General features: G+C 33.7%; 1 protein-coding gene across 1 annotated transcript in view; it reads left to right on the forward strand.

Moving 5' to 3' along the window:
* SNX16 (sorting nexin 16) overlaps positions 1–12,442 on the forward strand; it is a 35,531-nt gene extending 23,089 nt beyond the window's left edge. The window contains exons 5-8 of the mRNA XM_082674569.1: positions 5,572–5,641; positions 9,584–9,720; positions 10,244–10,363; positions 11,163–12,442. Of these exons, the coding sequence (XP_082530695.1) occupies positions 5,572–5,641; positions 9,584–9,720; positions 10,244–10,363; positions 11,163–11,259 (424 nt within the window). The 3' untranslated portion in view covers positions 11,260–12,442. The remainder of the gene's footprint in view (positions 1–5,571; positions 5,642–9,583; positions 9,721–10,243; positions 10,364–11,162) is intronic.
* Positions 12,443–12,705: the final 263 nt, after the last annotated feature.

Consider the following 12,705-nt stretch of genomic DNA (forward strand, 5'->3'; position numbering starts at 1 on the left):
TTATGCAAAATTCAGTTTTCTGGGCTTAGTAGTGAAATAATTTTAGGCAATTACTTAACTGATTTTTTTAAACGTATGCATTTATTTTTTATATATTTATTTATTTTATTTATTTACTTTTGGCTTCGTTGCTGCGTGCGGGCTTTCTCTAGCTGCGGTGAGCAGAGGCTACTCTTTGTTGCGGTGCATGGGCTTCTCATTGCTGTGGCTTGTCTTGTTGTGGAGCACGGGCTCTAAGTGCCCCGACTTCAGTAGTTGTGACTTGCAGGTCTAGAGCGCAGGCTCAGTAGTTGTGGTGCATGGGCTTAGTTGCTCCGTGGCATGTGGGATCTTCCCGGACCAGGTCTCGAACCCGTGTCCCCTGCATTGGCAGGCGGATTCTTAACCACTGCGCCACCAGGGAAGCCCTACTTAACTGATTTTAATTAGTGTTTCCAATTAGAAAATGAAGTAATTGGACTAAATGTTCTCTAAAAATTCACTTTCAGCTCTAAGTTTCTCATATGCTATTCCTTTCATTGTGCTTCTTTATAAATCTTGAAGGAGTACCATCAGAAACAGCCAGATTCTAACCGTCTTTTAACTCTTAAGACTTTTGGTCTTACATGTTGCTGTCCTAAGCTTAGTCCCTCGTCAAAGTAGGCATATCTATTAAAAACTAAATTCCATCTCAAATTTGAGAGTGTGCTGTATTATTTATCTACAACAGTAGATAGAAATTTATTCTGACGCTCTTAATAATTTCATTAATTTTTTAAGAGCAATTAGCATAGCTCTTACAAATAAATTCATTATTTTTTGAATACTTATTCTGTGCTATGCTAATTTATTCAGATTCTGTACAGCCCTGGAACTTGTCATCTACTTTTTGTTGAAGCAGACTGCTTGGTAAACAGAAAATACTAATAATACAGTGTAGTAAGTCCTATGAAAGGGATCTCTTCAAGGTGGTGTAGTAATGCATATAAGAGTACTGAACTGAGTAGAGTGTAGGGGAGGGGGATTTAGTCAGAGAAGATTCTATGAGGAGATAATAGATGAGCTAAGTCATGAATGTGAAGTCTGTGTCAGCCAGCTGAAGGTGGGAAGGATGGGCCAGGGTGATAGCAGCAAGCATGAAACAACATGATAGGCATGAGGAAGTACTATTGCTGAAGTGTCAAATAAGAAAGGCAGTAAAAGCTTGAATGTACACAGGTGCTTTATGCCAACACCAAGACCTTGGCTTTGTTCCCTCTTGTTAGAGGAGGCATAGATGGGTTTCAAGCTGAGTTGGACATAAAACGTTTGCTTTTGAAGTATTTTTGTATTAGAAGGAATAAAACTGAATGTAGGGACACAAGTGGACTAAAAGTAACTAGGTGAGAGATAACCAAGATATAAACTAGGCCCACAGCCTTGCCTGCATATCCAGCACAGGAGGGTAAATGTGAGCCCTTCAGCTTCACACCCAGCAGCCCATCTCCCTCACCATGACCCTCACTGTCACCAACCTTGATCCCTGAGTCCCTATCCTCGGGGTTGTATTTAATGTCATATTTTTGTTATTTTCTTTTTACTGGTAGAGAATAACTGAAGAGAAATAGTAACTGATAAAACATTTCTATCTGAAATCCCTCAATTAATATTTTCATGCAGTGACTTTTTGTGCTTAATTTGGTTTTGACAGAAGAACTATCTAGTATTTCTAGTACTTTTTTACTTAGTTCTTTATAGACCTTTTAATGAATTGTAAGCATTAGTTTTAGCTTTTTTTAATATAAATTTTGAGATAAAGAGCTCATTTAGCTATTAAATTACTGGTCTTTTTAAAAAAATTGTGGAATGTAAACAAATACATACCCATGAAAGAAAAAAAGGAAGGTATATTATGAAGTAAAAGGTGAAGATTCACTGGATGAAGTAGTTTTTTAAGAAGTTTGAAAATTACAGTAAAACTCTTTTAAAGGAGACTTTTTCAAGAGACTCAAAGGAAGAGTTTAAGATATAGGGCAAATAGGAAAACAATGCTGAAGGGTACCATCTCTGGTTTCCTTATATTCAGGCAAGTTAAGTCAACTGATCACAATTTTAAAATAGAGGTTTCCCAACCACACTAAGAAGTTACTCTACGTGATAAACAGAAAGATAGTCTTTCCATACCTTTCAATTCCAGATTGTTGGATTTTCTCTTAGATAGGTTTCTCTCCTAATTCTGATGTTTTTCTTACCTTCATTATCATGGTCAAATGGAAACAAAAGTATTAAAGATCAAATACAGAAGAGAGATTGGGGGTTGTATTGAACCTATCAGTGAACAAGTAAATAAATAATAATTTTTTAAATTGACTTCTATTTAATCCATAGACCATTTAATAATATAGACTTTTTGGTACTTATACTTTAATTGAATTTACTTGATTTGTTTATAAATTATACATTGATAATATATAAGAAATCACTGAGCAGAGCCGTGGCACACATAGGCAGTCAAATATTTATCAAATCTAAATAAAGTTCTCTAGTCAGTGATTCGCAAGTAGGGGTAATGGCTTCCTTTTCTACGGGGGGAGAAAAGGTACCTGAATTTTTGAGAAAGAAATTCTTTTCTCAAACACTACCATCTGCCAGACATTCTTGTGTGTCCCTTTCCTTGGATGGGAAAAGAGTTTAAGAGTATTAACTTTCTTCCTCCATCAACTGAGTCCTATTGAAACAGAAGAAATGTATTGAACCCCTGAAAAAAGTGTTTTGTCAATCACAGTTGTAGTGCCAGTTTTAAATTTCACTCTTATGCTACAGATTAAACAAAATAGAGCATGGAATATAACCTTGGAACTGTAGTGAAAAAAAATTTAGAGAATCCATTGGATTTCATTTGCGTAGAACTCTAGTGAGCCATAAATCATAAAGATTTTTAGGGAAGGAGAATGAAATGGAATAACTACTCTAAAAAAAATTTCCTACAACTAGGTACATTGTCAACATCACTGTGGATCTTGGGCTGAATTTCTGCTTTAAACCAAAGGTATAAAAAGAAATACATATATCCCTTTACCCCCTTTTTCTTTCCTAGCAGTAGCATTCCAATAATTAGAGTAATGGTGAACATAAAAATGTTACTAAAGAATGAGGAAATCTGAGTATAAACTTATAAGAAATAATGTCACACATTAAGTTGTCATACACTGAAAGTATTAAAAAGACTCTTCCATAAACTTCTTAGCACTTTCCTTTTCATCCTTAAAGGCTGTTCTCTCAGCGTTTCATCCAAACTTTTTTTTTTTTTTTTTTTTTTTTTAATTGCTGTACGCGGGTGTCTCACTGCTGTGGCCTCTCCCGTTGTGGAGCATAGGCTCCGGATGCACAGGCTCAGCGGCCATGGCTCACGGGCCTAGCCGCTCCACGGCATGTGGGATCTTCCCAGACCGGGGCACGAACCCGTGTCCCCTGCGTCGGCAGGCGGACTCTCAACCACTGCGCCACCAGGGAAGCCCCCATCCAAACTTCTGGCCTGTCAATCCCAAGATCAGTTTATTTCTTGTGCCTCATTCTGCCTAATAGTTTTTTCCGATATACATAGTGGGTGGATAGAAAGTATAATATCTAAACCAAAAGAACGTGTGGTGGTCCTGTTCTTCTCTATACTGTTAGACCAACTGCAGTATTCTAGAGACTTTGATTAAAGAAAGATACAGAGAAATTGAATGTGGTCAGAAAGAAGTGATCAGCAAGGGGAAAGAATCCAAATGAACCAAAAGAGAAAAGAGTTTAAAGGTAGAAAAAGGCACATATTTCTACTCAGAAGACAGATTTAAGGTCTAGCTCTACCACTTGCACTAATGACCTTGGGTGGGTCATTTTATCTCTCTGAACTTTATTATCACTTGTACAATGGAGGTATAATGCCTATCCTCACCTCACATGATTGTTGTGGAAATTGAATAAAGTAGGGTATGTGAAAACGCTGTGTGTGTAATGTACTTTGAAAATGTTAGAAATGGTAACCATGTGAGCTGATAGATACGTTAAGTAGTTTGATTGTACTTCATATTTCATAATGTATGTATATATCGAGTCAAGTTATATAACTTAAATATATATAATTTTTAATTGTCAATTATAGTTCAGTAAAACTGGAAAAAATGTTGGCTCCATGAATGCAGAAGACCATATAGTCTTTAAGTACTCACTAAATTTTGTTACATGAAAAAAGAAAAGGAAATGTTAGTGTGTTAGTATTGCTTGCTAGAGGTATAAGGTTAGAGTAAACATAACATTCTTGACATATTTTTAGGGTTATCATGTGAAAGAAGACTTAGACTTACCTGGAAGGGCCCCAGAAAGCCAAACTAAGACTCATGAATAGAAGCTTCAGGGAGAAAAATCCAGCTCAGTGAAGAAATAATTTTCTAGTTTTCTGTGTTATTCAAACTTAGGATGGCTTATTTTGATGGTTTATTTTAAGAGACAGTTATAGTCCCTATTTCTGGAGGTGTGTAGACATATTCTTGGCTGAACATATAAAGGGGATAATATAAGCAGCATACTATGGATAGTTCAACTAGATCACATTTACGATCCCTTCCATCTCTGTTATTTCATGATTATGAATACTCAAGTTTTATCTCAGTTTCCCTGAGTGTGTGTTTTTTATTATCTATATTATCAAGATTTTATAATCCAGAAACTTGCTCCTCTTTTTTCTATTTTTGGGATCTTCTGGATTACTTTCTTAACACCACATCTCTATTTCATTTTTTCCTTTGGAATGATTTTACTAAAGATCCCATTTATCTCTTTATCATCACCCCCTTCATCATCATCCTTTAAGTCTCCACATTTTTGTTTTAACATACATATAGAGCTGTCCCTCAATCCAAGATTACTTTTTAGAAAGAGGAGTATTTTGTAACAAGGAAGTTCAGGTTTCTACCTTCTTAACCTGTTTCTGGTAATTGAAAAGTATAAGTATAACAATATCATATTATTTCATTATTTTGAACTTTATGGTAATTCAGAAATGGGAGAATCAGAATTCTTTCTCTTGAATTCTCTAGGGAAAACATTTAAGTGAATTAATATAATAAACATGATTGTAAGAAAAATCTTTAACTTGTTTCATAGTAAATACTTTAGTTACTTTAAAATCATCTCCTGAAGAAGAAACAAATGAAGTATGAATTAGAACTTGTATTTCTTCATAAAAAGATAATGACGTTTTTAGACTAGTTCAAATTAATATTTCTTTGAAAATAATACTGTCTTTTCACCATTTACGTTGGTTTCCTGTACCATTTCTGATTTATGTTTTATGTCGTGTAGTTTTTATGTAACATAAATTCACAATCTTTTTATGTTCATAAGATCATAGAAATAACCTAAAATCTTTGTATCTTCTATAGATTTTATATTTGTATTTTGTTACTTGTGTGAAAACGCATACGCCATCTTGCTTATTTTCATTTATCAGCAGAACCAACTTGCTTAAAACACTATAGCTAGCTTCAGAGTAACTTTTGCTTTCTGCTATCTTGCTCTCTTTTGTAAACTTACTTGTATCCCAGCTAATTTTTTTTTTTCCTTTGAAAGCCTTGCAGTGAGAGAATTTCTTTGTCTGGATGATCCACCAGGTCCATTTGATAGCCTAGAAGAAAGCAGGGTAAGTGCTGTATTATATATCACATGAAAAGAGGAACAAATAATACCGTACAATAACTACATTGTTTCTTGAATGGAACAGCAAACAGCAAAGTTATAATTTCGGACTATGGTAGTTTTGCACAGAAAGCTTTTAATGTTTGAGTCAAAGCTTTCTTTCATTGAAATACATGAACATAATTCAGTGAAAAAATAAAAATTCGTACATGTCCTATAGTCTATGAAGCCCTAAAATTAAATTCTACATTTATTCTCTTTATTTATACCGTTTCAGAAAAAAGAAGATTACTTGGAAATTTATTTTACATTTAAAAGTAACATTTGCATGCTGAGTTTTCTTCCATCTAAGTATCAAAGTAAAGAACCTACAGTTAAAATCAAATTAAAAAACTAATCTTCAGAAGTAGAAGTTATTGTCTTGTTATCAATTCAGCTCAAGCTTAAGGCTACTCAAATTACACTACTTGACGTGTTAAAGTAGCCTACTTCTTGAAGCAATTGGCTAGATTCACAGACAGATTTGGTAATAATAGATTAGCTAGGATTTATGCAAGTTTTTCTTCCAAATGTTTAATAGTGTTTAAATGGAACAGATTTAATTGGTAGATTTGTAATGTTTTCAGTTAAACTGAGTCAGTTCTTTGTGTTAGAGGAATGCCATAGCTTTTTTTTAAACAGCTTTATTGAAGTAAAACTTTCATCCATAAAATTTGCTATTTGCTATTCCATTGTAAATGTACAATTTAATAACTTTTTAGTAAATTTGTAGAGTTGTGTCTCCATTACCATAATCCAGTTTTAGAAAATTCCATCACCTCAAAAAAAATTCTACAAGCCATTTTGCAGCCATTCCACACTCCCAGCCCCAGACAACTACTGATCTGCTCTCAGTCTCTGCAAATGTGTCTTTTCTGGATATTTCATATAAATAGAATCACACTGTGTGTGTGTATATATAATGTGCATATAAGTGTATATGTGTGCCTATATATATATAATCTCATATATACAATATGCATAATATTGTATATGCATAATATATACAATATGCAATAGTATACAGTATATATAATCTTTTCATCTAGTTTTGTTCACTTAGCATAATGTTTTTGAGCATCATCCATGTTATAGTCTCTCTCAGTATTTCATTACTTTTATTATTGAATGGTTTTCTGTTGCGCACATATACCACATTTTGTTTATCCAGTCAACAGCTGAGGGATATTTGGATTGTTTCCAGTTTTGTGTTATTATGAATAATGCTGCTATGAACAATTTCAGAGAAGGTTTTTTGTGGACATATGTTTTCATCTCTCTTGGGTTGATCCCTAAGAGTAGAATGTTTAGTTATATGGTAAATTATGTTTAACTTTTTTAAGAGACTTACAAAGAGTTTTCCCAAGTGGCTATGCCATTTTACATTCCCACAAGTAGTGTATGAGAGTTCTAGTTTCTCCATGTCCTCACAAACATTTGATATTATCTGTCTGTTGGATTATGGCCATTCTTGTAGGTGTGGTATGGTATTTCATTATAGTTTTAATTTGTATATCCGTAATGATTTTTATGTTAATCGCTTTTTCATGTGCTTTTTTGCCATTTTTCTTTGATGAATTGTCTGTTTGAGCCTTTGGCTTATTTTTTTAGTTGGGTTGTTTGTCTTATTGATTTGTAAGAATTCATTATTTTGAATACAGGTCCTTTATCAAATATATGATTTGCAAATATTTTCTCATTGTATGTGTCTTTTTACCTTCTTAATGGTATCTTTTGAAGTGCTAATGTTTTTAATTATAATGAAGGTCATTTTATCATATCCTTTATGGCTTATGCTTTTGGTATTGTATCATAAGAACTCTTTGCCTAACACAGGGCCACCAGGATTTTCTCCTACTTTTTTTTCTAGAAGTTTTATAGTTTTAACTCTTACATCCATACTGAGCTAATTTTGTATAAGGTGTGAAGTGAGGACCTTAAGTTTCTATAGATACTAAAATGTGTCAGTACCCTGTGTTGAATTGTATTGGCACCTTTATCAAAAGTCAGATGAACATGAAAGGAAGGGTTTGCTTCTGCACTCTTCTCTTTCAGTGATCACATTACCTAGCCTTATACTGCACAGTAGAAATGAGTATAGAGAGTAGATGAGTATAGCGAGATGTTGATGAGGCAGTGGGGGAGGAGGAGAAGGGGAAGGTGGAAAAGACTGGGTTACCTGGGGCATAGAAAGTAGCGAAATGCAGTGATCTAAGATGTTTGCCTGGTGGCTTTGATGATGAGGTGGTAGTGCAGATGTACCGTTGGGAGTGCATTTTGACTTATCATTGGTACATACAATTGAAGGGGACCAGTAGGCATATGAATGATATCTATGTACTCAGGAAAGGTCTGGGCTGGAGATGAACAGAAAAAAAAATTGGAAGTCAATAGCAAATAGTATAGGTTATAGTTGAAGTGATAACAGTAATTGCCCAAGGATGAAATATAGAGCAAGAGAATATATAATCAAGGACAAAACTCTGATGAATGCCCACATGCAAAGAACAAGTAGGAATCTAAGAAGTAACTGTAAAATTAGGGGAACCAGGAAGTTTCACAGAGCACAATAAAAGAGGATTCCATTAATTTTTTTTTTTTTTACTTTTTAAGTCAGTAGTGACATGCTATGAAGTTGAGAAAAACAGTACTTTGGATTTGACAGAAGTCATTCTTAGCATTTGCCTGGGTATAATTAGTAGAGAAAAGCGAGTAAAACTCCTAATGATTTTAGCCATGAATGAGGAAGCTAAATTTGGATGATAAAAACTTTTTTCCTGGAAATCTTTTTTATTTTGAAAAGAACAAGATGAGTTAGTAGCTAGAGAGACTCCTATCAAGGGACCGGTGGATATGACTTTGTTTTTATGTGGAGAGATTTTTAGGTTTGCTGAATCAACTTCAGTCAACTTGATTAAATAAATCTAAGGGCCAAAAGAGAGGGAAAGGTTGAAAATTTAAGAGAGAGTGTATGGGACAGGGCAGGCTTCCAAAGGAGATTGGGCTTAACTTGAAGAGACACATATTCTTGAGGACAAGAACGGAATGCAAATGTAGTTAGGATTCTGGGAGAGTAACTTTTTTTTTTTCTGGTATAGGAATAAAGATCATCTGCTGGGCTTGGGCTCACCAGTAGTAACATATTGTAGGGGATTTGCCAGGGGTGAAGGTTTAACGTAGTCACAAAGGAGACAGGGAATGATAGATAATGATAGATAACTAGGAACAATTAAAAGCAACACAGAAAGCCTCATCAAGGTAAGTGACCCAGATTTTTTTCATGACATCATTCTTCATGGCAGTATGATTTTGTTTTAATCTATTTCAATAGTGTTTAGCTTCCTGGGTGTAAAGGATAGAATGTCTTTGAGTGAATATAGTAAAAGGAGAAGCAAGGGAAAATAATATTGAAAGCACTATGAAGGAAATCGTTATTATAGGATGTGTCTTCTGAGCTAATACAAATGGAATCAATAGCCACAGTTTTCTTTTTTTAATTTTTTTTCTTTAAAGTATAATCATCTAGGACTGGGCAAAAACAGGCTAAGGAGAATAGAAGCTAAAACAGTGATTATTAGTAATTTTTTTTCCCACTTATACACTAGAGAGATATCACATATTCATTTCAGGCACCCTAGCTTACTACTTAATAATTCTCAAGAAAAGGGACTTGTATTTATTTATAAGTTCCCCAGTACTTATTTATAAGTTCCCCAGTAGGTACTAAGGTAGCAGAGACCTAAAAAGATGAGGGTGGAGAACAAATCATCTGGTTTGTATACACATTATTTTGGTTACCTATGTTCTTTGACTCTTCAGTTATGCCCTTGAGAAAGGTACTGCATAAGTAATTAATGTTATTCTCTTTCTGCATGTGTTTTTTATTTGCTGTTTGTTTGTTTTTAAGGCTTTCTGTGAAACTTTAGAAGAGACAAACTACCGTTTTCAAAAAGAACTACTTGAAAAACAAAAAGAGTTGGAATCACTGAAGAAACTGCTCTGTGAGAAGCAACTTCTTATAGACACTCTAGAAAACAGAATCAGGTATGTTGTGATGCTTGCATTGTCAGTCTAATTCAGCTCGATACTCTGGGCTAAATGCCCTTTGTACGTTACAATTTAGGAAATTTCTGACTCCAAAAGTCTTAGACTCATGGTGTACATCCTTGTAGATTGGGAAAATTGTCTGTTGTTTGCTTATTTATTTAGAAGCCTGAAAATTTGAAGGACGGGAAATATCAGGAAAATAAAGCTCTAGTTGTTCACCAAGACAAACATTATTTTAACCTATTTAAATAGTATCTTTGTTTCTAGGCATTTATGCCAGCTTTTCACATGTGAAAGTTCTAGTTTGCCTTCTTGTCAGCATATATCGAATTGATGTTAAAATCATTTTAAATTAATCATAAGTACTGATTTCACTGTTGACACCCAGAGTCAACAGTTTATTAGGTATATGACTACACTTAGAACAGCTGAAGGCTACTAAAGCTACATGCATTCAGAACAATAAATATATACCTATTTTATTCATAGAAAATAACTTGTTGCTATACTTTACCTTTAGGAACTTATGTTTGGAACCTGAAGAATCACTGATCGTGTCAGGAACAGAAGGTGGACAGATCCTAAAGGTGGAGTCCTCTGCACTTGAGGTTGATCAAGATGTCTTAGATGAAGAATCTAGGTATATAATGTTTGGTTTATTATAGCCTAATCATCTGAATAATTGGAGAGAAACAGTCATAATACTCTGTAGAGCATGTTTTTATGAACTCAGTGTTATTATATCATGAATCTGATGAGCAAACAGAGGAAGACTATAGATATTCTAGGCTGTCCCTAAAAATGAATCTTTGTCATCCAGCCTATAAATTTCATTACTTATTTTGAAGATACGTCTGAATTAACTGGGCTGTGACTCAGTTAATTCATTAATTTTGTAGTCTTGACAGATTACTTTAATCTCTTTCAATGTCAGTCTTTTCCATGCAAAAAGTGGGACACTGTAATAGCAACCACCCTGTCTACCTAATAGGAATGATGGAAAGATGGTATATTTGAACACACAAAGAATTTTTATTACATATAAATCCAAGGTCACCATTAATACATTAGTGATAGTGGTTAAGCTATAATTATGAGAACAAATTTTCTGTTGGTTAAAGGTCATTACAAACTAGATTTTTATTGAAAAGTGGTAGTTCAGAGAGCTGAGAGAGTTAAAAATATAAACTAGATTTTTATTGAAAAGTGGTAGTTCAGAGAGCTGAAAGAGTTAAAAATATATCTCCAAAGGTGTTATCTGGCAATGACAACTTTAAAATATTAAATTTCTGATTGAATATTTAAGTGTTCCTTTTCATTAAATATTTTTCCATTAAATATTTAAATATTCTTTACATGACTTAAAAAATGTTTACGGTAATAGTGAAGTGAAATAGCATGCATCCAGTCTCTTCATTGTGTTTCTCTTTTTTTTTCAGAGCTGATAATAAGCAATGCTCAAGTTTTAGTGAACCTGAAAATTCCACATCAGACATAGAAGTAGCAGAAGTGGCATATAATGCGGAAGACGACTAATGCATCTCAAACGGTTCCTTCCATTTTTACGTTCCTGCAAATTTAGAATAGAGTGGCAGATATTTAAAAAGAAAAAAAGAGACTGAAGCATTTACAGAAAACAGCAAGATTGCACATGTATAAAGTTTACATAAAGAAAAATTTAAGTTATTGGTATAGGAAATATATTCACTGTTGCTTTACATTGTCTTTTAGCCAAACTTTGTATTTAACACACTAAAAAAAATCTGGAGTTCTGTCATCAAGGCCCACATCCTTAAATACTGTGCATAAATTATTTTGTTGTTTTGCCAATATATTGCTCCAGACTAACGTGGGTGTGCACACTTTGTGTGTGTGTGTGTGTGTGTGTGTGTGTGTGTGTGTGTGTGTGTTTAAATCACCAGTTACATTAGTTAAGTGGACATAAATTGCATGTTGCTGTCTGTTATATACTTCTTGTGTCTCAGACATGATATATTTTCATTAATGGTTTAAATAAGTGGTAGAGATGAATTGAGTTTTAAATGTTGACATGTTTATCATCTCTAAATAAAAGTTGCTTATTTGGAATGTTACTATTTAAAAGAAGAAAACTTTCTAGTACCAAAGGAAAACTCTTTGAAAGAGCTGTAATAACATAGCTAAAGTGATAAAATAGCCTTGATTTTAAAAGCAAATTCGCTAATATCAAAATACTATAATAAATGTTGTACCAGTGTATTATATGTTATACTTGTATATTTTCCACATAATCTTTATCTTAAATCTCTACCTATAGAATCAGTGGGTTTGCCTTTGTCAGAACACTACCTCTTTTTGCTAATCAAGGCATACTCTTTAAAAAATATAGATTGTAAGCAAATAGGCAGTTATACAAAAAAATAAAAGAGAAAAAGCCATATATCCTACAAAGTTCCTATGTCAGCTCCTGGCATTGCATTTTTATTTCTGTATATGTGAATATGTTGCTATAATGTATTGATGCTGATTTTCTTCTTAATATATTTAGCCAAGTGATGCACTTTATGACAATTAAACTCTTTTGTGCCAAGTTTAATTGGTGAATTTCTTTAGTAAGTGGAGTTAGGAAAAAGAATTATGTAGTGCCTTCACTATTTCACTCTTTACAGAAGTCTCCTAGAGTCTTTGAGTCCGCGTTATGAAAACAATGTTTATCTCAGCTTTGCATATAGTTGTTGAAAGTGCCTTGTTTCATTTTTATAGTATGAAGTTATTTATTTTATATTTCTATTGTTTTGCATATTGCTGTTAATAAGCACTGTAATCATGCTGGCATTTTGAAATCCCAGTTGGTATATTGAACTGCGTATGCTTTCTAAAAACTGAAGGAAACTTATTGGGGAAAGAATAACAGTCTCCGTGTTTTTCTTTCACTAGCTAAAAGCTTATCAGTATCTTGATGTACATATTAAGATGTGGTTGTTTAAAATTCTACGGACGTAG

This window comes from Grampus griseus (assembly GCF_964374135.1).
Source record: "Grampus griseus genome assembly, chromosome: 17".
NCBI lineage: Eukaryota > Metazoa > Chordata > Mammalia > Artiodactyla > Delphinidae > Grampus > Grampus griseus.